Source organism: Trachypithecus francoisi, unplaced genomic scaffold (assembly GCF_009764315.1).
Source record: "Trachypithecus francoisi isolate TF-2019V2 unplaced genomic scaffold, Tfra_2.0 Lachesis_group1, whole genome shotgun sequence".
In the NCBI taxonomy this organism is placed as follows: domain Eukaryota; kingdom Metazoa; phylum Chordata; class Mammalia; order Primates; family Cercopithecidae; genus Trachypithecus; species Trachypithecus francoisi.
The window spans coordinates 24259454-24286711 of record NW_022681454.1 but is presented as its reverse complement, the minus strand read 5'-3'; the positions used below and the strand labels follow the sequence as shown (position 1 = coordinate 24286711).

The 27258-nt window shown below is 44.4% G+C and overlaps 1 protein-coding gene across 1 annotated transcript in view; it reads left to right on the top strand.

The window, feature by feature from the left end:
• The first annotated feature begins 9264 nt into the window (after positions 1 to 9264).
• The window catches only part of LGI2 (leucine rich repeat LGI family member 2), a 29986-nt gene continuing 11992 nt past the window's right edge, over positions 9265 to 27258 (top strand). Inside the window, exons 1-6 of the mRNA XM_033213905.1 lie at positions 9265 to 9693; positions 11612 to 11683; positions 13607 to 13678; positions 15618 to 15689; positions 21521 to 21592; positions 22604 to 22773. Of these exons, the coding sequence (XP_033069796.1) occupies positions 9497 to 9693; positions 11612 to 11683; positions 13607 to 13678; positions 15618 to 15689; positions 21521 to 21592; positions 22604 to 22773 (655 nt within the window). The 5' untranslated portion in view covers positions 9265 to 9496. The remainder of the gene's footprint in view (positions 9694 to 11611; positions 11684 to 13606; positions 13679 to 15617; positions 15690 to 21520; positions 21593 to 22603; positions 22774 to 27258) is intronic.

Sequence of the window (27258 nt, the reverse complement as noted above, 5' to 3'; positions counted from 1 at the left end):
GCCCAGCCTCTTCCCCTGGATGTGGGATTCCTCCCGCAAGCAATCTCTGCTTGGGAGCTCCCTGCTGGGCTGGCAGGGACTTTATCCAGTCTGCAGTGCTTCTCCTCTTTTTCTTTCATTGGTGTTACTTCCTAATAAGGCTTTTGCACTGTCAATACCAGCTCAGCCTCTCCTTCCCAAAAATCCCAAAAAGCACACCACTGCAGACCAGTGTCTCCAGGGAGCTTGGAAAGAGCCGGGAGGAAGACTGACCTCATTTTCCAGGAGCAGTGCTCATTTACAGCAGGTGAAGAAACATAGAATATTGAGCTGATCTGACAGCACCAGGCATATGGCCATCAGAAGCCTTGTCCAGTGGCCTGGGCTGCCCATATACCAGAAGGACACCCAGAATCCTTTGGTTTTGCTGGGGGAATCCAGCTGTAATTACATTGTCCAAAATATGATACTGTAGTAAAATCGATCAAAGAGAATGCTGTTCCCGTGGCAAACTTCTTGATTTCCCAAATGAGTCTAAACATAAGACATTATTGATGAATCCTATTATTTTTCTCAGAGGATAAAAGATAAAAATAAATAGGGCTGTCTTGGATTGTACTCCCCAGGAAGCTGCCGTGGCTCATACTAGAGCGGGGAGGAATGTGCAAGAGGCCAGGCAGTTTTTCTAGCTGGCCTTTTGCTGGTCTGGAGGCTACAGGATTATCCCTGATGTCCAAGGGTGACTAGTCTTTTCTACTGTCTGCCATTGTCAACATCCAGTGATTCTCTCTTGGCTCTTGGGAAAGCTTGTCTCTCGCCAGGTCTCATTTGGACCAAGGAGGAATTTGCAGAGGGCTTCCATTCTCCATGCCCCCTTTTGCACTCAGCTGGTGCTTCAAGGGATATTTGGACAGGTTCATCTTGGAATTCATGTGTGTCTGCAAGTCATGAAGACTCTCCCTCTGAGGGCCTGAAGAGTGGTCATATTTAAGATTGCATTTGAATGATATTCCAACATCAAAGAGATGCCTTCAAATAATTTAGGGTTAGATGGTGGAAGGAATGATAAGGCTTCTACCTTCTAGAACTTTGTGGAAAGCATTGATACTCTTTTTCCCTCCTCAATATTCTCCAGCAGCTTTGTTGATAGAATAGGACAACTCCATCCACTATAGTCGATGACATGATGACATTGGCTACCTGATCACATAACCTGTCCAAGCCTCAGTTTCTTCCTCTGAAAACTTCTGTTCCAGGATTATGTGAGCTGCAATAGAGATAATAGAGATGAAAAAACCTTGTAACCTAGAAAACCGCTAGATGAATATCAGATAATACTATTGTAACCTTAAGGGCTACTTGACTTCTCCCTCCAGGGAAGGTAAATATCGCAACATAGGGATGCTGGAGATAGGAACTCTCCCAGAAGTTTATGTATAGCAGAGGGAGAGCCCTTGTCTGACATGAGCTAGGACACCCTACTGGTGACAGACTTGGGATTTACAACTGTCCTCTCCTTGAAATGACTGCTCCTGTGTGTCAGCATTTGGGCCAACAGACACACCCCTTTGCCCTTCCTTAAATGATAGATCACCCACTCTCCCACCAAATTAGCAGTCTTCAGGAGCTACATAAATTCTAGGCTCCAATGTCCTTGTAACAATCGAGAACAAAGAGTCATGAGGTTTGTTTAAGGGATAGAGATTTATCTCAGCACAGTGACGGGTCTGGCCTTGTCCTGGTGGAAGGGCAGTGGTGATTGAGTATGCTGGAGTCTCCCACATCTTGTCCTTGGGCTGGGCTCCCAAGACACTGCCTAATGGCCTGAGGGCTGCTAATCCCAGAATGCAAGAGGTACACCTGGAATTGTTGCATGTGCAGGGCAGGCTGAAGGCAGCAAGAGTCGCCTTGTTCACCAGTGGACTCCCACAGTCTAGCACAGTGCCTGGCCATGGGACCTGCTCAGGAAATACTTGCTGAACAATTAAACTAAGCTCCCCAGCTTTCAGAGAAATTCACAGATACTGTCTCTTGGGACTGTGGAAAGTGTTGGAGAAAAACTAAAACACTTCTGAGGCTCTAGGAGACTGTTTTGACATAGAAGAGTTTTATTTTCTTGGTACATTTTAAGCTTCTTGAGGAGAGTATCTCTATCTTCTCTCTATATATATTTAGCTATATCTATCTGTCTACTGTCTATCTATCTATCTATCTATCTATCTATCTATCAATCATCTACCTATCTGATCTATCTGTCCATCCATCCACGTCCATATCCATATCTTATCCACATCCATATCTATATCTATAGTGATTTGTGGCTCTCAATAAACAGGGAGAGACCAACTAGCTAACCATTTAGTTAACTAATTTGTGCTGCTTATAAGAATGTTCACATTTTTCAACTGACTTCATCCTTCAAACAATCCAAGCCGATGTCCATTGTCCTCTTCCATTTGCAGAAGAGGAAATCAAGGCCTTAGAACTGGTGAAACTGAGATTCAAATCACGCCCTCTGACAACACAGGCCATGCTCCTTCACCGCACCACCTTCTCAGTTGGTGAGCTTTGGAAAGGGAGGCATGGGGGTGAGTTCTGAAGATGAGCTATGCCTGCTTGTCTTCTGAGCAATCCTTCCTATAAGATGTAGGTGAAGCGAAGAGGAGGGACCCACAGCCAGACCTGTAGGTAGCAGTGGAATCCTTTGTCCGTGTTCTGATTTCAGGAACTCAGAAATTCCCTCCATGGTGATTAGTTTAAGTCTGAGAGCTATATTCAAACACAAACATCCCTGGGAAGTCTAATCCAATAAGCAAGCAGTCATGGGATTAAATGTGGATGCATTTTGGACACTTTGCCCAGAAGACATTTTGATGTGAGCTAGGGTGGGTTGAACAGAGGGCATCAGATCACAGAGTAACTCAGATGCTAAGGAACAGAAAAATTATAAATCCCAAATATATTTAATTTAGCCTTGATTAAAATTAAGTTGAGACCAGAGGCCACAGTCTTGAATAGCAAAAATCTTGAGAGGATATAAGACCTTTCAGAATGCAAAGCGTTGGATTAATCATGGTTTGTGGATAAGAGAAGAGCTTAGAGGATATTTACAGACCCCTTATTATAAATTTAAGTTAAATCTCTGCTTATTCCACAACTCGTTCGCCTAAAGTAGAATTTCTGCTAAGTCTGTTTGCTAAGAAGAGGAAAGAGATTTCTCATAAAGTTATTATGTTACTTGTAAACCTGAGACTGAAAGTTTGTTATATAGAAAACTGTGCTTGTCTTAGGGGGTTGACTTTACTCACAGATTCACTCTCTGTGACCTCACAGACTGGGCACATTCTCCTAGAACTAGGAACACAGATAATGGCATTCTGCCTTGTAAACATAAATAAAGTGTTAAATAAAAAACCATAATAAAAGATTCTGATTAACTTTTTTGCACAGTGCAGAACTTCAGAATAAGTAAAAGAAAAGAATGAGAAAGATAAAAGAATGTAGTAATGAAATAGAAAACCAAGATAGAATACAGAAAAGCAACAAAGGCGTAACTTGATTCCTGGAGAAAGCTAATAAAATCGACAAAACTCTGACAGTATTGATCAAGAAAAAAAGAGATGACATAAAGGGGAGAGGAGCAGAATTTCAAAACCCCCTTAACAAAGAGGATGGAAAGAACATTACGAAATTGGAGAGAGAAAAAGCCCTGTTAAGGAGTTTTGTTAGCCCTAGTTGTTCCAGTTGGGTGGTATGTTTATCTCTAAACCACTCAGTGTGGCTGGGAGAATGGAATATTCTGGAACGCTCTAGTCTAGATGACATGTATACTTCTTGGAGATGAAAGTATTTGTCAAGTGAGCCACACAGACTGAACACTGAGGAGGAGTGATTCTCTCCAAAGGAAAGTCATGCCCTGTTGTCATGAGAAGGGGAAGCTGGTGCAGGGTAACAAAAATCCCACAGGCACATTACACTGGTAATGGGGAGGAGGTAACAAAGGTCACTAGAAACCAATGCCAGGGTCCTGAGGGCCTTTGGGCTGATTTAGAAATCTAAGTAAGATATCCACAGGCAGCTCTTCAAGAACATGATGCAATCTAAGAGGCCAATCAGGGATAGATTCCAAATGAGTTCCAGACTTGTGACACTCACTGAGTTTATGAAGAAAACAAATGCTGGGAAGCCAGAAACAGGATCTACATTCGATCAGCAGCCAACCACAAGAATAGCCCATTAGGGTGATGTGTCAAGAAGGGATTGACATACCCTGATTTTTAAAAAATGGACAAGAACTTTTTTCTTTTTCACCCCAAGAAATCTCATTTGTAGCCATTCAAGCCAAGTGCCCTTGAGATTTGGATGAATAATTTGCTTTAGTTGTTACAGCAAGCATCAGAGTTAGAAGTATTAGATGTTAGTGGAGGCTTTCCAAAGTTTCTATCTCTGGTGAGAAGACCAGGTAGGGGGTGGGGATAAGGTTAGCTTGGAAAATGGGGAGTAGGAGAAGAGAGGGAGGATAAGCAGCCTGATGTGGTATCGGAGATTCTTACAAAATTCACAGTTTGGTGTAGAGTTTAAAGCCTATTTTTGGTCTTAAAATGGAATCCCCAAATTGTGATATTCTCAGTCACATTCTTCTGTACGATTTCTGTTGCTTCTTACTGATTGCACCTGAGAGACATTGTCCCTCTAATGTCTGTATTTCTGAAATGTCATTCATTCATTCAATCAACCAATGTTACATTGAGGGCTTACCAAGAGGGAATCAAGGATTAGCCTATGGTCTGAAGATTTCCCATCCACTTCCACCCATCTCCCCCTTCCTATCCTCACTGGCCTTCTAACTGCCAACTCAACATCTGCACATGGATGCCTCATGGACATCTAAAACTCAACATCCCCAAGACCAATCTCTTAATATTTCTCTTCCAGCCAAACCCTCTCCTCTTCTAGACTTTCTTATCTTAAGAAATTGCTCCTCCATCCACCCACTGGCTTCAGGCAAAGCCTGGGAGGCATTCTTGCCATTTCTTTCCACCTCCCTCCTAAATTAAACCAGCAGCTAGTCTTGCTGATCCTTCCTTTAAGATACATCTTGAATCCACATCCACTCTTCTCTGCCACCAGTCAAGTCCCAGTTGCCGTCATCTCTTACCAGGACTAGTTCAATGGAACTAGTTCCCATTTTCTACTCAGTAGTCAGAAATAACTGCTCTGAAGTATAAAGGATAGCATGCGGCTTCTCTGACTGATGTCCTTTAGTGGTCTCTGACATTTAGAACAACATGCAGGCTCTTTGCCTTGGCCTACAAGGTCCTGCACGATTTAGTTTCTTTCTACCTTTCAGACCTCATTTCATCTCTTCCCCTCCCTCACTCTCCATGCTCTGGCCACACTGGCCTGCATTCAGATCCTTACATGCACTCAGCATGTTCTGGTCCTGGTGACTTCACACATCCCATGCTTTCTGCCTGTTCCACCCCTCCCTTAGTTTCTGCTTACTGCCCTCCTGCACTTGCCTGCCCTTCCTCATCTCAAAGCACTCAGCTAAGTTCTCAGTTGGGCTTTCATCATCCTGATGTGGTTTGGCTGTGTCCTCACCCAAATCTCATCTTTAATTGTAGCTCCCATAATTCCCACATGTTGTGGGAGGGACCTGGTGGGAGATAATTGGATCAACAGTGTGGCGGTTTCCCCCACAGTGTTCTTGTAGTAGTGAATAAGTCTCACAAGATCTGATGATTTTATAAGGAGAAATCCCTTTTACTTGGCTCTCATTTTCTCTTGTCTGCCACCATGTAAGACATGCCTTTCACCTTCCGCCATGATTGTGAGGCCTCCCCACGAGGCCATGTGGAACTGTGAGTCCATCAAAACTCTTTTTCTTTATAAATTACCCAGTCGCCAGTATGTCTTTATCAGCAGCATGAAAATGGACTAATACACACCTAAATTAGGTCTCCCCTCTTCTCTTCCTTCATAGGCTGTATAAAAACTTGCAATTGCTTACTCATTTATGCATTCTTTTAATTTAATATCTGTCTGCAATGAAGGTGGGGATCACGTCTGTCTTGCCCATTGTTTTATTATGGATACACAGCACATAGTAGGTTCTCAGTTAATACTGATAGAATGAACTGACAAGTAACTGAACGTGAGGGTACATGAATGCATGAATGAATGCCATTTTGAGCTGCCAATACATGGAATCACATAAAGTAGAACCTGTTTGAGACCTTAGAGAAGGCCACTCTAGCTGGCACCGTTTCAGCCACTGTAGGAACGTGTGTTATTCATGTCATAAAGACATAGCTTGAGTAAGTGTACATCTGAACAAGGATTTTTACATTTTCAAAAACTCTTGCTATTTCCTGAAACAGATTGTGTCTCTCTGATTGTCTATTAAGTTTTTTTTTTTTAACTGCTGAGGAACTTGGAACAACACCAAAGTAATCTGCATTTCCATTTTTATATTTTAATTTATAAACTGCGCCTTATAATTTACAAGCACTCACTTACTTAGTGTCTCTAGCAGAGCCGAAACAAATATTAACTCTGCCAGCTATGCTACTCCAGCCTACTCTCTGCACCACTCCTATCAGGAACTTTTTAGGTTTTTGGGTTGGAGAGGGTGGGCTGGAGCTAGTCCTAGCTTGGGGAAGTTAAGGTTAGTAATAATGATGATATGTCACATTTACTTAGGAAAGGGTGGAGAAGGGCTCTTTATCCCCATTTTATAGATGAAAAAAATAGGAGCTAGAGATGGGAATAACATAACCAGGAAGGTTTGCTTGTGACTGATGAATCTGGCTTACAATCTGCTTCTCTGGAATTCCTCATGCCAAGGGTCTTTCCAGAACACTAAGCCAGGCTCTCTCAACCTTGGCTCTAGCAACATTTTGGCCTGGATCATTCTTGCTGAGTACTGCAACATATTTAGTAGCATCCTCAGCCTCTACACATTAGACGCCAGGGGCACCCACCCCAAATATCTCCAGACGTGACCAAATGTCCCCTGAATAATTCGCAACTGAGAACCACAGTACAAGACGGTGACTCTGACTTTGATTACAATGGAAGCACAGAAGTCAGGAAAACCCGTCTCCCTCCATAGTCCTCTCCCCATCACTTCCCTACAATCTAGTCACATAGAACTCTGCTCAAACGCCCAGTGCCTCCTTTGTGGTATTAAGTGCTTTACTTTCTCGATCTCATTTAACCCCCAAATGTGGTTACAACAACCTCTTGTTTACAGGTGAGGAAATCGAGGTTTAGAAAGATCACAACTTGCACAGCAGTAAGTGACAAGCTGGGATTACACATTTACACAGCAGTAAGTGGCAGGCTGGGATGCAAACCAACCGGTCTAGTCCTAGGGCCAGCATTTAGCTACGCTGCCCTGTTACCCCTGGCTCTCACTCACAGGTGAGAAATAGATTTTCTTTTCTTGGGTCAGCAGGGAGTGCTGTGTTTGAGAAGCCTCCCCTCCTCTGCTCTATAGAGCAGTAGCCCGTCCCTCTTAAGACAAACGTCTTTCAGGTGCGCAGCACACACATCCATGATTGTGGGTCTGCATGTCTGTCGCCCTCCCCGGGCTGTGGTCTGTGTCCTCAGCACCTAACACTGGGGCTTGCTGAGTAAAGCATTTGTGAAATGCATGCCCACACAGCAGTGAGGGTTAGACACAGCAGCCAGTTGTGGAGTATGATCCCCCCGGCCATGTCTTGCGTGACCTTGGGCAAGATAAAAACTTCTCTGAGCTCAATGTTCCCATCCATAAAATGGGAGGACCCATTTCTTAGGACAGATGCAAGAATTAAATGATGATAAATGCAGACTGGTTTGCACTGATGCCAGGTGCTGGATACATGGCCACCAGGAGGGAATGTCTAACTCCCTCCATGAAGTTGCCTACACAAAGCTCGCTTTCAATTCCTGAACCTCTTTTGGTCAGTCTGTGACCCCCATGTAACCGGTGTAGTTACTCTTCTAGGTTTGTCTGTCTAGCTAGACTTTAAGCTCCCTGAGGACAGGAGCTGTTCCTTTGTTCCCTCCCACAGCAGCCAGCCTGATACTGTCCTCATGGATCTTGTCAGCGGATCACCAACAGTAATTGCCGAAGAAGCAATAGTATGATTCCTATTTTTGCATTGGATACTGCCTTTTCAGAGTAGGTTTTAGCATCTGCAATGCTTTTTGTCGGTTTGCAGCTGGACAGTGGTGCTGTGATTCCCTTCTCTGAGCAGTTCAGGCTATTAGACATTCTTTTGCTTCTGCTTTGGCCATTTTCTTTGATTTCTTCAGCCGCACACTACCTGTGTTAAGATTTCAGCTCATTGCTTCAAACTTAAGGAGTTGAAGAGGGGCTCAGGAGGGCCCAGTTAATGTAGCCCTTCAAGGCTCCGAGCCCCATCCTGCCCAGCCAGGAGCTGCTGGACCACCAGCCAGTCAGGATGCTTCTGGACGTCAGCAGCCTCATCAGTAAATTAAGGATATAAGCAGGACCTGCCTCAAAGGGTTAGGAGATTAAAATCACAGTGGTTAGGATGTATCACACCCTCAATCTCTACTAGCCCTCCTCTGACTGGGGCGGGTGGGGTGGCCCGTGGGCAGCTGAGCAAGGGGAAACTTTCCCGGGCTTTCCAGCTCTTTAGCAGGCAGCAGGCAGGGCCCAGAGCGCCGGGCGTGCAGGCGGCAGCGGCTTTGCTTCCCCACGTTCCTCCTATGGGGAAGGCTGGCTGGCTTCAGTAACCCCTGGTGCTGTGGAAACGGGAGCCAGACCTCACTGCCCCACCGCAGAAGGCAAGCAAAGACATCCCCGCTGACCCCACTGGCAGCATGCACTTCAAAATTAATAAAGGCTGCTCAAAAGTCTCTCCTCTTCAAAGCACCTAGGGCTGCCTCCCTCCCTAGTAATCAAGCCGGTTCTCCACACTCCCCGCTCCGACTTTATTCGTTATTTGCCTGAAGGGAACCCAGTGCCCTCCCCAGATTATACTCCTGGAGGGATTGCAGGCATCGGATCCCCCACCGCTCAGCCAGGCCCCGACGGGGGTCTCTGCCGGGTTTGGCCCCTCCCCCAAGGTCACCCAACTTTTCCCTCTGTCCCCGCGCCCGCCCCGGGGCGGGAGGGGGTGGCGAGGTGGTGGCCCGGTGGGGCGCCATGGGGGCGGCGCTGACCCCCTCCCCCGCGGGGCGGGCCCCGCCATGTATTATTCATTGGTCAGAGCCGGGCTGCGGGCGCGAGTGCTGATGTCAGGCAGGCGCGAGTGCGGCGGGCGCAGCGGCGGCGGCCGCCCAGCAGCCCGGGCTCGGGTGGGGGGGCGCCGAGAGGGGGTGGCGGCCAGCATGCTGCTCGGCTGCGGCTCGGCCTCCCACACCCGCGGCGCCCTCGTCCTCGCCAGCAGCGGCGGCGGCAGAGCAGCGAGCGGCGCCCGCGTCTGCAGCGGCGCCGGGTCCGAGCGCGCGGCGCGGCGGTGGGGGTCGGGGCCCTGGCCGGGAGCCGGGACTGGGCATGGCGCTGCGGAGAGGCGGCGGTGGGGCGCTCGGGCTGCTGCTGCTGCTGCTGGGCGCCGCGTGCCTGATCCCACGGAGCGCGCAGGTGAGGCGGCTGGCGCGCTGCCCCGCCACTTGCAGCTGTACCAAGGAGTCCATCATCTGCGTGGGCTCTTCCTGGGTGCCCAGGATCGTGCCGGGCGACATCAGCTCCCTGTGAGTGGGACCCCTCCAGCCCCCATCCCGCCCCGCCCTGCCCTGCGTCCGCCGCCGCGAGGGAGTTGCCTCTGGCGCCGGGGCAGCGCGACCCTGACCCACTCCCCAGGCCCCTTGTTTGCCTTTGGGTGGGGGGCGTGGGTCGAGTGTTGGCCCCGGGGAGGATGTTGAGAACTTGAGCCCCAGAGTCTGGAAACCCAGACAGGTCCCTGTGGCAGTGTTTCTCAGAGTGGGGCCCACGGGCCACTTGCATCAGACTCACCTGGGGAAGCTTGTGCCAATGCAGAATCTGGCTGCTCTGAAGCAGTCTTTGGAGTGGAGTCCTGGGGTGTGCATTTGACGTCCCCGGGAGACTCAGGGGTACATTAAAGTTTGAGAGAGTGTGTGTGTATGTGTGTGTGTGTTTGCGGGTTGAAGTTGTGTGTGCAGGGGAGTGCATAGGAGCAGCTGAACACGACCTGATTGAGTGCAAACTGGGAAGGGTGAGGCCTCACTGCCCCACATCAGGTCTGGGGCGAATGTTCCTCCCGTGGCCTCCTCCCGACTTCTCCACATTGCAGGTTACAAAAAGCCGAGGTCAAGGCATGCAGGCTCTGCGAGCCCGAGGGTCCGCCCCACGTGGCCTGGAAGAGAGGTCACAGAAGGCTTGGCAGAGGTTTGGGGCATGTCGGGCGCCTAGCCCAGTGACCAAGTGCTTTGAAATCAGCTTTTCTTCTTGCCCTGAGGTCAGGAGGGCTTCTTGCCCTCTTTCTCCATCACACAGTTGTGCTTTTCTCAGCAGGAAGAACTGACAGGAAAGGGCTTCACATTATGTATCCACCTGACAAGGTGCTTTCACCCTGCCCTCCCCTGGCCACTCAAGCCAAATGACCAGCTCTCATAAGGGCGGTGGAAGGGGCTGTTGGGCTGTATCTTTACTGCTAGGACATGTTTCCTGCTAAGACCACTCTCTTGTTCCAGGCCAAGATGTCTGGGTGCCCATTCAGTGGTGGAGGCAGGGAATCCCCGAGGTGACGTTGCTTGTGCTCAAGATACTTTCTTGTGTCCAACGCTCCCCAGCCTCCCACCCAAGGCAAATTGTAGGGGCCTGGACCCAGGAGTGAGGGGGTTCCCGTTTGCACTTATAGAAAGTCAGAAGAATTTGGCTGGTGGGAACAGAGGACATTTTTGATTCTTAATATTGCCAAGTCGGGTGACATGGAGGATTCCAGAAATTAGAGTTCCCCTTATTAAATCCTTCAGACCAGCAGCTGCTTAATTGACCTGCATGCGAACTGAAGGGAATTCTGAAATAATGTATTCAGATCCTGCTGTGGCCAGAAAGGATAGGGGGCCTGGGGGCAGAAATAAAGCCAAGCATCTTGTCCCCTGGTTGATCATTTTATTTGGCAGATGGCACTGCCTCTCCCCACACAGGGGAGTTCAGGTGTCTGTGAGTTTTTCCCCAGGGCTTTCATGGTGCATTTAATCAGAAGTGCTCCGACTGTCTTTCAGAGATGGGCTCCCAAGAGGAATGCTTAATCCTACCCCAGCGTTTCATAGGCCAACAGTAACGCTGTGTCTACACAAACAGAATCATGGGCAGAGGTGAAGCGATTATCCATTTTCAGGCAAGGGCCTCCTGTAGTTAAGAAAAGGAAGTGAAGGGATTGATTTAAACTGACCGAGATAATGTCTGTGGAAGGAGCTGATGGGAAAGGTTTCTGTTATTCAGACCAGTTTTCATATTGATCCGATTCATTGGGAAGTGGCTTGTCTCCTCATTCCTACCCGGGGGAAGATCCTGGGCAACTGTGCTGTGCCTCACTCCTGAGAGTCAGGGTTTGAAGTACAGGCGGAGGCAGAGATTGATTGCCCACCCTGCCTGGCACTTCCTACAAGAAACCTAGGCCTACTTTTGTTCATCTTTTGCCCATAGGAGCCTGGTAAATGGGACGTTTTCAGAAATCAAGGACCGAATGTTTTCTCATCTGCCTTCCCTGCAGCTGCTGTGAGTATGGGGAGTTCCCTCTGCACAGTGGGGGCCCTGCGGTGCCATCCTTGAACTGCTGTCTCTGCCTCTTTGGTATCAGCCCTTCCTAAAGTACCCCAGCTCCGTGAAGAGACCATGGCTGCCTCATGGTGTTAATTTACCCTGTGATGTCCCCAGCAAAGCACTGAGGCTCTCTGCTCAGCTTTCTTTCCTTAGTTTGATACTTGTTTTCTTCAAAGACTTTATTGTAGATCCCAACACCCAGATCTAGTCAATGGGGAGGTAATTGCATTGACTCATGACCTGAACATCACCTAAATGCACTGTTTCCCAAACACCTCGGTTTAAAAGAAAACTTCATTTTAAAATCTTTTTTTTTTTTGAGACGGAGTCTCGCTCTGTCGCCCAGGCTGGAGTGCAGTGGCGGGATCTCAGCTCACTGCAAGCTCCGCCTCCTGGGTTGATGCCATTCTCCTGCCTCAGCCTCCTGAGTAGCTGGGACTACAGGCGCCGCCACCTCGCCCGGCTAGTTTTTTTTTTTTTTTTTTTTGTAGTTTTTAGTAGAGATGGGGTTTCACCGGGTTAGCCAGGATGGTCTCGATCTCCTGACCTCGTGATCTGCCCATCTCAGCCTCCCAAAGTGCTGGGCCATTTTAAAATCTTACTGTTACTTTGGAAATAGGAGTGTTTTTAGTTTGCTGAGAACTTAAACTAGTCGGGCAGCATCCTATGAACTTATCTGCATAATTTTATTTCATCATCACATCATCCGTAGGATGAAGGCATGCTTATGATCCCATTTGATAGATAAGGAAACTGAGGCTCAGAGAAGTTAACTAACTTGCCCCAAATCACAGCCAGGATTCTAGTCCAGGGTCAAAAGCCCACACTCATAACTATTCCTTATCCCAGCTCCTCTCTGTGAGCGACGTTCAAGTCACTGTGGTGATGTTCATGCCGTGCGCTGTAACCCAGGCTGGGTAATGTTTGCTGATGAAAAGAAATGTCCAAAAAGCAGTTTTCAAAAGCAAACCAGTGACAGGCAAAGTATGAGTACACACCTCATTCTCTTGATCTATGTTGGTTTCTTAAATTTGAGATGAGATTGAAATTAAAACAAGCAATGTGCTCTAGAAAAATTTGGATAAATGGAATATAGGAGATCACAATTCATCCTAAAAAACATACTCTTGATACTTTTGTTCTTGAAATGTTATATGCCTACTTTTAACATCATACTTAATATTTTAAAATCTGAGGCCTCTTAGAAATGGCAGTGCTATTAAAATATACTTTTCATATAATAGAAATACAATTTTAGGTATTCTTTTGCCAGTAGACTTGGGCGATGACTCAAATAGAAAACTATGTAGTGACAGTCTTCTGAAAGTTTCTTAAGCAAACTTTTTTAAAAAAAAAATATTTTTATGGGAGTGTATAATACAGTAGAAAAAGTTTTTCTGGTTTTTGTTTTTTCTTGGTCCCAGCTGTGTGACTTTGGTCAAGTCACTTAGCTTCTCTGGGCTTATATTTTCCTAAAAATAGATTTGGATTAGATCTTTTTAGATCTCTAATTTTATGATTGCTTATGTACCAAAAAACATTCACTGGCTGTTTAGTCGTGCTGAGCATTATAATGTTTTAAAGTAATAGCTATCAGGTGATATTTACTGATAGCTATAGTAAATATAGAGATACACAGGGACGAAAGGAGTAGAGTTCTGGAGATGACAAGAAAATCTGGTCAAAAGGAATCTGCTTGCCATCGTCTGTAAGTGCAGGCTGTGAAAATCAGGTTTCTTACAACAACATTGGTTCTCCTTAGACTAAGAAGAGCTCGTGTTTGCCCACAGATCAAAATGTAGCAAAGGAAATAGAAATGGCTTCACCATGTGACTCGAGTTTTACATCTCTGCATTGGAATCTGTCTCTTACTTTCAGATTGCTGAATTCTAACTCATTCACGATCATCCGGGATGACGCTTTCGCTGGACTTTTTCATCTTGAATACCTGTAAGTTTTGTGCTTTGTCTATGTGCTGAACATTTGGTATCTTGGTAGAATTTCTGAATTGGTTTCTGTGCTGGAACAGCATCTCTGCGAGGGTTTAGGGGTGGAGAAAATGGAGAACACCCCATTCTCTTTTCAGCACTGACCTTCTATAGTTTACTTGCTTACAAACATGCTGGGGAAGGAGGAGGCTGGAGACAAAGAGGGAGCGACAAAACAAAGAAGGAGAGATATTCATTCTCTGCTGACATTTAATTTGTCATGTAGTAAGCACAATTGAAAGTTGTGTTGGGTATTTTTACCTCTCATAAGTAGGCATGGATTTGCTGATCAGCCAGAAAGAGAGCTGCAGGGTTCTGAGGGTTACTTACTTTTAAGAAAGCCTCCCTATTTGGGGGGTACAACTTCATGTTGTTCATTCACTGTCCTACATCTCTTTTGCAGTATCTCCTATGAATTGCTACTGAGGGTCTAATTTCATTTTATTTTTTTCCTTAAAAAAAGGTCCTTTTCCCCTTTTTTGATGTGCAGGTTTTTGCCCTCACAATGAGCTTTCTTCTTGTTCTGATTTCTGCCTTTTCTTCCTTTCATGTCTTTTTTCCCTTGTAAGTTCTTTCATCCTTGTCTTTGGTAACTTTGTAATAATGTTAATCCTGCTATCAGATGGGATTTCCTCACTTAGCATTCAGAGGGATTTTTAAAGCCTTGTCTCATTATTTTGTCTGAGTTCAACAGGTAGGTATTGGAATTCTAGACACATCCCAGATATAAGAAATCTCTCTGCTGACTTTGTGTCTTGAGGAAAGATGTCCCTGGAGGAATTCTTTCTCCAGAGTATACATAATATGTGTATTTGCATAATACTCTGATATCATCATATGCATAGTATGGAAAGTGTAGCAGGACTGCAATGCTAAATCTGACTAGGGTCTATCAAAGCACATACATACTCAATGGAGGTAGCAGTTGTAAAGCTATGAGTTTTCTCTTACGGTAGTTCATCTTATGGTCGAGGTTATTGGAGAGGAAGTTGGCTGAGCTCCTCAGTTTATGCTGAAGTGTATTACTGAAAAAACACCTCACTTTTCAAAACCATCATTGAGTTTTCAGTGCAAGAATCAAGAACTAATTCATTGATGATATTGTGTTACAAAGCGCCACCCATGGAGCATCTCATCAAAGACCCTCTTACATTTGACTTAATATGATGCTGTAAACTAAAATTTAGTTCTCCTTGGTCCTAGAGAATAGTCATAGTGAATTCACATCAATTCTTTCCCACAAAGACCTTAAAGCATGGCCAGTGGTATTATTACAAGAAGTCTGGTCCCTACTCAACTTCATTGTACTTCCTACTTCCTAGTGGCTTAGAGAGCTTGAGCTTTTCCTTCCTTGTCACCCATTTGCTTGGTGATTAGATGGTGTAGGACACGATAGACTCAAGGTTGCTGAAAACCATGCTTGACAGAATTCTCCCCCAGCAAAAAACTTTAATATGGAGATGTAAAACAAGGGAACCCCCTCAAGGGACAGTGACATTAACAGAAGTTTGAATGGCCAGGCACCATGAAATGTGGGATTGAGTAGGGGAAATGTCTGGAAGTGCTCCAGTCTTATAGAGATATGAGAATTTCTTGCCTTTGTATAGTGCTTTCTTCTTTATTTCTCCCCAAGATGTTTTTACCCACGTTGCCAGCTCAGAATTCTTTGAAGACTTCCATGCCGCTTCTGGAAGGAGTGCAGATCACACACTCACATGCATGCATTTTTGCATACATACTGCTACCACATGTAATTTGGTGTAGCTGACCTAGTCTTCAGAGAGCAATTCTTATAATTCAGGAATGCTTTCAGATTTTATTCTGAAATCTTACCAACATAGTTTTTTTTAGAGATACTAAGGAGAGAAAATTCATTTTAATTATATAACTTTTCCTCTTAGGTTCATTGAAGGGAACAAAATAGAAACGATTTCAAGAAATGCCTTTCGTGGCCTCCGTGACCTGACTCACCTGTAAGTCCTATGGAAAGTAGTGTAAGTCCTCTAATATGTGGAGTAAGATTCGTTTCCTGGAGCCTCTCTGTTTCTTGGCTGTAAGAGTCCCTGAAGGAAACGAATTTCTAGATTACTCAAGAGGCTTCTATGTTGTCAACCAGATACTGGCTCATTGTGAGTACTCACATACTTGTCTTTATTATCATCTCTTGATAGAGATGATTGCAGTTATAGGCCACATGACTGTATGGGAATTAAGGAGCAACCTGGGGTGTGAGGGACTTGTGTTGCTTGATGGAGGAGATGGGAAGAAATTTCTTTTTTTTTAGGCAGAGTCTCACTCTGTCACCCAGGCTGGAGTGCAGTGACGTGATCTTGGCTCACTGCAGCCTCTGCCTCCTGGGTTTAAGCCATTCTCATGCCCCAGCCTCCCGAGTAGCTGGGATTGCAGCTACATACCACCACGCCTGACTAATTTTTGTATTTTTAGTAGAGACTGGGCCTCACTATGTTGGCCAGGCTGGTCTCGAACTCCTGATCTCAGGTGATCCACCTGCCAAGGCCTCCCGGAGTGCTGGGATTACAGGCGTGAGCCACTGCGCCCAGCCGGGAAGGAAATTATTGTGAGTCTTATACCTGCTTGGCACCAGGTACAGGGCTGGGTGCTTAGTGAGCCTTCTCTTCTTCATCTTTCATAATAATCTGTGAGTCCCCATTTTACAGATTTTGGAACCAAGTCTTAGATGACTAGGTGGCATGTTGAATCAGAATTAGGATAAAGTGGAATAGAGACATTTTCATGGTTCCTCTCATTTGAATGCAAATCACTTTTTCTTTTATGTTGAATTAATCTATGGTTTCAACTAAGCTCTCTGGTTCTTTAAGAGCTTTCTAGAGATAAAATTAAAGAAATTCATTTGAAATTGGCATACGAAAATGAAGCAAGTACACACACTTAGCAAATGTATAAAATTTATAAAACTAGAAAAAATAGTCGCTGTGTTTATGAAGATGTAAAAATACTCATTGTCTTGGTAGGAGCAATTCGTTAGCCAGAAACCAGGTCCCATTTGCATGATAGGTATTTTGAGTTTGAGTAAGATAACATGTCTCATCTCTGTAGTCAGCCTGCCTGCCATAAAGACAGTTGGGAGAATTGGAGGGTTTTGACTGGAAGTGTTGGGCAGAGATGGTAGTACCTTCAGCATGTGTAACCCTGACTGGTACAGTGTGGACATAGTCATCTAATGAGGAAACCATTCACATCAAGCCCCGATATTGGCAAAGGGGTTTGTCAATAGGCCTAGCAAGCACTTGATTCTGGAACGCCCACAAGTAGAGGCTCTGCTTAAGTTAAAGCCTATGGGGTAAGGAGATGAGGGTGCAGACGTGGGAAGCCCAAACTTCTGTGTCAGCATAGTTGGTACTGGAGAATGTCCTAGGTCTTCATTTCTTCCTATAAAAGCTTTTATTGTTTTTCAGATTCAACCTAAGTGTGAAATCCCCAGATTCCTGTAGAGGCTACAGTTGTGGGCTTGGAGTCAATAGGCTTGAGTTTAAATCTCAAGGCCATGATTTATTAATATTGCTTAACTTTCTGAGATCAATTTCCTCCTCCATAAAATAGGGATAACTATACTGATTTCATAGGATCGCTGTACATAAAGGATTAATGCTTGCTTGCAAAGCATCTAGCCCATTACCCATGGTAAATGCTCAAGGCATAGCTGGCATCATCATCATCATCATCATCATCATTCCTTCCCTCCAAGCATTGAGAAGTCCCAATTTCCTCCATGACCCGTCAAGTATCTTTGGCAGTTTGGGTGGCCAGAGTCTGCTAAGGAGACAGCTGTGGGTGTCTGAAGAGGAACAGCTGTGGCCAGATGAGCCTGGTTCCCAGAAGTCAGGAATTAGGGATTTGTATTTGAGCAAAAGCTCTGGGCAGATTATAAACCCAAAGCCCATGTGACGGGCTGAGTTAGCCCAGATGGCAACTTTCATTTGCTCAGATGGCCATCAGCAGGAGGGTGTGAACAAGCAGGTATCATGCATGGGTATTTGCATATCTTTGTGCAGGTGTACAAAGTATCCTTGGATGCATGGACTTATATACATGAGTGTACATAACTGTGCTCATGTGTGCATGCTTATGCATTTGTTTCATGTGTTATCATGTGTACATGTGTGCAAGAGGCACCTCCTTTTCTGTGGTATGCACAGAGAACACAAACACAGAGGGAGCGAGGGAGTCCTGCACTTGGGTCCAGAGAGCACAGAATGCATTAGAGAAGAACCAGCTCATTCCAGTGAGTAGGACCACCCTGCTGTCAAGCCTACAAGTCAAGCCTCTCTTCAGCTCTCTAACCTTATTTCTCTGAGTGTCTTCAGAACATCAAGCTCTCGGTGATCCCCCACCTAATCACTGCTTTTCCTCACATCCTTTCCCTTGCCCGGGATGCTGTTTCTTCCGTCCTTGGTCTCTTGGCATCTGCCTTTTCATTCAGAGTCCAAATTAAGTTCTATCTCCCCAGTTAAGCCATTCTCCATCTTCCTCTTCACTCATATCATTGGCTTCATGCAGCCAGTACTTTACTGTCTACAATGACCATACTGGTTGGTGCTGTTGCCTGGGTGTTCGTTTTATCTCCCAGCAGGTTGGAAGCTCCTGGAGGGCAGGACTTTTAGTGATCTGCCCTTAGCTCTGTTCTTCCCCCAGTGTCTAGCGCAGGGCTAACCCAGCAGGACGTACTTTCTGATTTGCTAATTGATGGATGGCTTCTTTTTCTTTTTCTTTTTTTTTTTTTTTTTTTTGAGACAGAGTCTTGCTCTGTCGCCCAGGCTGGAGTGCAGTGGCCGGATCTCAGCTCACTGCAAGCTCCGCCTCCCGGGTTCACGCCATTCTCCTGCCTCAGCCTCCCAAGTAGCTGGGACTACAGGTGCCTGCCATCTCGCCCGGCTAGTTTTTTTGTATTTTTTAAGTAGAGACGGGGTTTCACTGTGTTAGCCAGGATGGTCTCAATCTCCTGACCTCATGATCCACCCGTCTCGGCCTCCCAAAGTGCTGGGATTACAGGATTGAGCCACCGCGCCCGGCCGATGGATGGCTTCTTAATGGAATTGGATTTCCCATATGTGCTTTACTTCTGGACAAGTCAGGTGACTTTCTTTTTTTTTTTTTTGAGATGGGGTCTCACTCTGTCACCCGGGCTGTAGTGCAGTGGTGTGATCTCAGCTCACTGCAACCTCTGCCTCCCGAGTTCAAGCGATTCTCCTGCCTCAGCCTCCTGAGTAGCTGGGACTACAGGCATGTGTCACCACGCCCGGCTAATTTTTTGTATTTTTAGTAGAGATGGAGTTTCACCATGTTAGCTGGGATGGTCTCGATCTCCTGACCTCATGATCTGCCTGCCTCAGCCTCCCAAAGTACTGGGATTACAGGCGTGAGCCACCGTGCCCGACCAGGCGACTTTTAACGTTGACTCCTCTAGGCTGGAGATGTATTTAGTAATTCAAGAATTTAATATATTGTTTAGAGAATGAATCAATTCACCTCCCTCCTCTTTTAAAAACCTCTAAGCAAAGAGAAGATACGAAGTCTCTAAAGTTCACCCCCGTGCTTACGGAAGTTCCTATTTGGAATTTGCTTGTTGAAGTTAAGCAGCTGATTTTTATCTTTTATGAACTTTTCCAATGCTTACAGACTCACATGCATAGGAAAAGAGATATAGATCAGGTTTCAAAGCATTGAAGGAGCTGTGCCAATCTGTAACTAAAATCTAGAACATTTGTTTCCAGCAGTCCCATGAAGCCCAAGGGACACGGAGCTGTTAAATAGTTTTAGAAATAAAATAAGTGCCATGATTTGTAGGCAAAATGAAGTGGAAAGGCAAGTGTTAAGCACTTAGTGTGAGTGGGGTGAATAGCCCATCTAAATAATTGTGCTTTCTGAAATCTAAATTGAACACTTGGAATGTTGCTAAACACTCTGCTTTTTTTTTTTTTTTGGCTTTGACCATTCTGTGGATACTTATCATATCAATACAATAACTTTCAATTAGCTGAAGTTTTTAGCTAATAACGTTAATTAGCTAAAACATTGTTGTATTTTACTTTCCCGAAAAAGTGACCATCGACCAAGAAAAAAAAAAAATTAAAATGAACAACCCCCCTTTTAAAAATTTCCAAAAGCTCTTTCAGAGTAGCTTCAGTCTGTTTACATATTCAGCCTATTTTCCAACACAGTTAAAAATGTACAAATACATCATTTAGAAAAGAAAGGTAAAAGAGTACATGAAACTTTATTTAAATCCATTTGTGGTTACCCAGATGGAAAGGGGCATAATTCAGAAACTATGGGTCTCCCTATATTCAGTTGGTGCCTTGAAGCAAGAATATTTGGGCTCTAAGCTTTCTACTGTGCCCAGCTAACCGACTCTAGGTAGGAAGACTCATTTCTTTAATTCATCTTTCTGGGATGGGTCATTATGATGATACAGAAGATGCATTTCATAGATATCTTAAATAGGTTGGGGCTGAATTGCTTACATGTTTGTCATTTATATGTTTTGCTGTTTGCATTCATATGTGTAAAAGAAAACAAAAGTAGGCATCAGTTTCTTGGCTGACTCACATTAGAGTGCAGTGCCTGGGGAAATCACAAACTCAGTGTACATCATTTCAACACTCGGCGTCTTTCTACATCAACAGCCCTGCACCGTGGACATTCATCTTCACAGGATGATGACAGGGCACTGCAAAATCCTGAATCATCGGAGAAAGAGTTGATGCTGTGCATTCTAGTCTATTTCCTGGAGGTGGGGTGTGGACTAAGATGTCTTAGAATGATCTTTAACACCACGAGCAAATGCAAAATGGTTTTGGGTCAATCTTTATTAATGTGAAAATGAAATTGGTCATAGTCAATCATTCCCTTCAGCTCTAACCTTTAAGAATAAAGGTTAGAGCTGAGTGTCTTTATGTAAAGGAGTATTTACTGAGTCCTTTCTTAGAGTCACAAGTAATAGAATTCACTTAGATGGACCATTAGGAAACTTCTTGGGACAAGACTGTAAATCTTCTTTTATCACTCTCACTTTGGTGCTTAATACATTAATTCAGCAAAGATATACTGATTACCTGCTGTGTGCCAGGCACTGTTCTAGGAACTGGGGGGGATACAGCAGTGGACAGACATGTGGCTTATGTAGAGGGAGAATACACAGCCAGTAAACAAATAGATAATTAAGATATGCAGTGTGCCAAATGATGGCGGTGCAGGGAAGGGAGGTGTGCAGAGGCCTGAGAAGGTGGTGATACTTGAAGACAGACCCAAAGGAGGCAATGGAATGCCAAATGGATAACTGGGGAAAGAACATTCCAGGCAGATGACCAAGTTCAGAGGCCTGGAGGGTAGGAGCATGCCTCACCTGTTGGAGGAATAGCAAGGAGGCCAGTGTGGCTGGATCAGAGATCCATTGAGTAGTTGGAGACCAATGAGATGGGGTCTCCTAGGTAAGCAAGAATGGAGGTAGCCAGGCAATAAAGGGTCTTGCATGCCACTGAAGGAACTTTGGCTTTGATTCTAAGAAGCATGGGAAGCCATCTGAGGTTGAGCACATATACATAAAGAGCTTAAAAAGTGCTTTTTGTAAAAAAAAAAAAAAAAAGAAGAAGAAGAAAATTTATATTATAATCCAGCATCTCTTATGTTATCTTTGCATAACTAAGCTCTATCTCAGTATTGATGACCAAAGCTGTGCTGTAAGTCAATAGCTTTATCTGAAGGGAATTGAGAGTGACAGGGCATGAGATAATAACTGCATTGCAATGTGACTTTCTTGTTCTAGTTCTTTGGCCAATAACCACATAAAAGCACTACCAAGGGATGTCTTCAGTGATTTAGACTCTCTGATTGAACTGTAAGTAATGAAATTTAGTTTATGTGTTCTTGTCATTGTGCCCCAGTTAATCATGTCTTTCAATCCCCTCTCACCTTTCTTTTATGCATTTCTTTTATGCTGTGCCTAAAACTCTATAACAAAGTAGTGCATCCTGGGAAATAGCATATAGTTTGTGTTGTGTTGGATTTTGCCATTTTATACTTAGCACCGTGAGGCCAATGGTAAATTGCACTTGCTGGGTGGGAGGTCCCCTCCTTGAGATGGCGCGTTCACCTGCTTTATCTTCTAGCATTGCTTCTTACTGGATGTAGTTTGTTTTTGTTTTTTAGACGGGGTCTTGCTCTGTTGCCCAGGCTGGAGTGAAGCGGCATAATCTCAGCTCACTGCAACCTCTGCCTCCCGGGTTCAAGCAATTCTCCTGCCTCAGCCTCCTGAGTAGCTGGGACTACAGGCGCATGCCACTGCCCCCAGCTAATTTTTGTGTTTAGTAGAGATGGGGTTTCACCATGTTGGCCAGGCTAGTCTCGAACTCCTAACCTCAGGTGATCTGCCCGCCTTGGCTTCCCAAAGTGCTATGATTATAAGCATGAGCCACCGTGCCCAACCTACTGGATGTAGTTTTAACGAGAGCTTGAAGTTTCAATTGTGTTTGTGAAAACTGCCTTCCTACAATATCCTCTTTACGTTGATGAGAACCTCTGTTGGGGGCTGCTCTTCTGTCACACGTCTCCCATTTCCAGCATGGCATGGAGACCAGAGCATCTGGAGAGATGATATGTCCTCGCTGAGAGCTCTCTGGACGTTATATAGTTATGCAGTTAAATTCCCGGGTGCTGAGGAGTATTAAATAAAGTCAGTGATAGATACAAGAAACAGGAGGCATTAAATACAACATTTTTTGAACTCTATTTTTAGGGGGTTTTAAATATATCAGGGTGTTAATAATTCTGGAGTTTCGTGTTACTACCAAAACATGTCAGACACGTCTATTTCTCTTTGTATGTGTTTGTGTTTTATTTTGATTTTTAGAGATTTAAGGGGTAACAAATTTGAATGTGACTGCAAAGCCAAGTGGCTATACCTGTGGTTGAAGATGACAAATTCCACTGTTTCCGACGTGCTGTGTAGTGGTCCACCAGAGTACCAGGAAAAGAAGCTAAATGATGTGACCAGCTTTGACTATGAATGCACAACTACAGGTATTCAGAGCCTATGTCATCAGACATGGATATCTAGAATAATCTCTTTGTCTTTCTTTTAGACTGTTAACAGAGAGTGGGGAAAGGTGAATATAGAACTGTTTATCAAAATTGTTCTAGAGAAATTTTAAATATTCTAAAGAAATGAATTGATGTGGTAAGGAAAACATCTCAAAAGTTTGGGAGAATTTTTGTTAACTGCCCTGGTTTCAATTTTGCTTCTTTGCAAAATTCAAATTTCTCTAAGGGTTTCATTTTCTTAAGTCAAAGTATAAACTTGTGGGTTTGGCAAGAGAATGTTTTCAGATCAGTCTAGATTTCATAGAAGGTCAGTGCAGGGAGGCCTAAATGACTCGGTTGAGACTGTTCTCTTGCTTTAGGAAGAGGAAGTTCACTGGACATTTAACTAACAGACACCAGACTTTTTTTTTTTGAGGTGGAGTCTCACTCTGTCACCCAGGCTAGAGTTCAGCGGTGTGATCTCGACTCACTGCAACCTCCACCTCCCGAGTTCAAGCGATTCTCCTGCCTCAGCCTCCTAAGCAGCTGAGATTACAGGTGTGCACCACCACACCCAGCTAATTTTTGTATTTTTAGTAGAGACAGGATTTCACCATGGTGGCCAGGATGGTCTCGATCTCCTGACCTCATCATCTGCCCGCCTCAGCCTCCCAAAGTGCTGGGATTACAGGTATGAGCCACTGTGCCTGGCCCAAACATCAGAACTTTAAACCCAGAAATGACTTTCAGAGTCCCATGTAAGAAGAGATAACTAGGTAAATTATAACCAATGGCAAAATAGAAAATAAGAGTTAACGACTAATTATCAAAAGGAAACAACTCATGTTGAGGGAAGAATGTAAAGAAAGTTTGATTTTGTTTTCCAGGGCCTGCCACAAGCTTTCAGTTTATACATTTTTCAGGTTATAAGATAAAATTAAACTATACTTATATATATACTAACTGCTTCCACTGTCACAACATGAGGCCAAAGGTACTGGTGAGTATCTCCGTTAGAAAGGCTTACGTGGGGTTTCTACAGCTTCTAAAGTCAGAGAGAGGATCAGGCCACTGTATGAAAACCTGCTTACCCTATTTATAAAAATAAACATTCAGGCTGAGAGATGCTATCTACAAAGCCTCAAGTCATGTCAGGAGAAGCAGCAGGAATGAGAAACAGAAAATAGTTACAGAAACTCAAAAGACACCAAAACTCCAAGAACAAAATATCACATTTAGGCCAGTCCCCGCTACCACCGTCCAACAAATAAACAAAAACCCACAAAGTAAAAATCATTTCTAGGTATCTTTGTTTGTAAATAAGGGACCCCTGCAAGTTCTATTCTTGTTTGATAGACAACCTGAAATCTCACAAAAATGACTTTTTCTTTTATCATCGAATGGGGGCTTATTCAGCTGTGTAATTGGCAGGTGCTCCATAGTCAGCTGAGGCCATTAGGAGGTTAATTTATTGTATTTTAGGGCCAGGGCAATAAATCACAGGTCATAGTCGATAACATTTGCACCAAAAGGTGACATTCAAGACTATTTGGCATTAAATGCTAAATTAAATTAAATTGAATTAAACCAAAGCTAAACCAAAGCTCACTGAGAACTTCTCTCTACCTTTTCTCCATTTTCTCTGGAGAGTTCTCGAAATGCCAAGGGGAAATTTGCAGATTTTCCATTGTTCTCTTCACACCTGGCCATAGCTTGGAGAAACTTTGCTAATCTCTGATGGAAGTAGTGGGCTGGAGGGCCGTGGGAATAGGAAACAATTTCTATAAGAAAACATATTTTCTGAACTTAGGGCCCAGGGGATGGTTGTAAAAGTGACCCAGGCTGAGAATTGTTATTGGAATGGTGGTAGCTTGGAACTGAGGTAACCTGTCCTCATCCCAACATGGAGCAGCAAGAGGCCTTAACACATTTTAGAGCCTTCTCTGTCTTATGCAGTGTTTGTCTTCATGAACAAGCTTCCTACTAAACTTTAGAAAGTCAGCGCTAGGCTTTCTGGTGAGAGGGAGATGATAATTCTGGCTTTGCTATGGTTTTATCCCTGTAAGACTCACAAACAGAGATGAGGCTCTTGCTGAGAGTTTCTTCCATCGGGAAAAAAATGGTGCAATCAAGTTGTGACCCACCCCCAAATATAGGCCCTGATGTGTAAGAACTAGGTCAACAAATTGTGAGTGTTCGGGGTTCATTATCTTCTGTTCAGATCAAACCTCAGCCTGTGTTGCTTCATTAAAAGCTAGATGGGCAGTAGGGGCGTGGGGTGGGGGGAACGAATGAGGATGGATGGAAAATGGAAAGCCAAATTCGAGAGTTCATGGTACAGTGATCGTATTCTTGCCAAAGGTTTGGAAAGAAGCACATTTTCTAAGTACGGTTGTTTTCCTTTTCAACTCAGATTTTCAGAAAAGGGGTGTGTTTTCTCCTGTCTCACTGTTTTTTCCCAGAGAGAGGAAGGTACTGTCCCCATTCTGTTCCTCGGCCAATGCGTGTAATTCATATCACAAAGCCAGCATTGGGCTGTTTCGGATCTTTAATCAGCTCCTGAACCCTTCCCTTCAAGTCTATTTTTAACCACCTCAAAAGTCCCTGTTACCTACCTATGATTCCCTGTGTTAGGTGGGTAATTCACTCAATTCCTTAGAGAAAGTGAATTTTGCATCCTAATTGTCCTGTTAGCTTCCCCTTTTCGGGGCTGATGAAAATGCAAAGAGAAATAATGCATTAATGTGCAGTTTCTCTCCCAGTAGGATCGGTGTCATGTATAATTTATTTTCTGCCAGTGCTATAAATAGCTATGTAAAAATCTGTTGATTCCGCTGGGAGAAAGGCCTAAATTGTAAGAGTCCCACTGACATCATGAACTTAATCCAGTGTGAATGGAAGTGGCAGCTCTTTTTGCAGAGTGCCATTAATATTTTAACACTAGTAAATTGATGTCACATCAATGTGTGTATTTCTAAGATCTTTCCACAAGAATGTGCTTTTGCTGTTTGTGAGAAGTAAATTTAATTGGGGGTGGGAGAAGATATTTAAATTCCTCTGGTCCTCTCTCTGATACCCACAAACATATATGCATCAACCATTTGCTTTTCATTCTCTCTCTCTTTTTTTTTTTTTTTTTGAGGCAAGGTCTTGCTCTGTCATCCAGGCTAAAGTGCAGTGGCACAGTCATAGCTTACTGCAACCTCAGACTTCTGGGCTCAATTGATCCTTCCACCTCAGCTTCCAGAGCGGGTGGGACTACAGGCATGCACCATGACCCCTGGCTAATTTTTTAAATTTTCAGTAAAGAGAAGGTCTTGCTATGTTAGCGGCTGGTCTCAAACTCCTGGCCTCAAGCAGCCCTCCTGCCTTGGCCTCCCAAGCTGCCAGGATTACAGGCACAAGCCATCTTGTGTATCTTGCCTGGCCCCATTCTTCTTTTTTCCTTTTTTTCCTCTTCTTCCTCCTTCTCCTCCCTTTTTTGGGGGGGTCTTCTATCAAGAGTTAGATTTATAATTCAAATGATTTAACAATCTGTGTTATGCCAGATAGTATATAGAAAATATTATGAAGCCACTATGTGGGGAAAATAGATTAAAACAGGGCCACGAAAGGCTAGATTTGTAAAATGCTCTGCACTGTGACAGCTCCTTTTCATCCTGGGATTCTTCAATAAAACCAGAAACTTTCTAGTCTACACTTTAAACAGCCTGCCTTTTAAAGCGAATACTCATGTTTCTGCGAGTTCAGAGTGCAGTAGGGAGGATAATGGGAGGGAGGAGATGAGTGAGTGGCGTGCATCGCAGGGGTGCCTAGAACCTTTGGCAGACTCGGATTAGTCGAATGCAACCGGAGATGTAGGAGAGGAATTTATAGCCATCTTGGTTGTAATTAAAAGAAAGCAGCTGTATTCTCCAAGTCCTTTTATATCCCCAGAAAAGGGGGCACATGATGACTGCTACCATTTCCCCTTTCTCTGTCTACGTGTGAACACAGAAACCAGCAAAGCCTTGTGCAGTCAACACGTGCTTTCTGGCTTCTACACTTGTTCTGCCAGTGCCAACAGGAGTGAACAGAGGTTCATTTTTTTCTGTTTGTTGTTGTTGTTGTTGTTGTTTGTTTGTTTTTTTATCTTTGACCAAGCAACAATTATTTTGGTGGGGGCTGGGATGAGGGGGAGCCACGACTCTTCCCTAAGTCTTCAAGCAGGCAACTGAATACTATCATTGTTGCATATATCAGCTACTAAGTGATCACCATAGCACTGCAGTATATATTTACATGTACTCTTGGATTTAGTCTTACAGTAACCTTATGAAACAGACACCACTCTCATTTTACAGATGAAGAAAGAACCTGAGGGTCAATTGTCTTGCCAAAGGTCATGCAGCTAAAAGTGGCAGGGCAAGAATCAGAAGCCCAGTTTGTCTTACCTACGAGCCCCAGCCCTTCACCAGGATGTTCTGTTCTCAACTTGGGGATGGG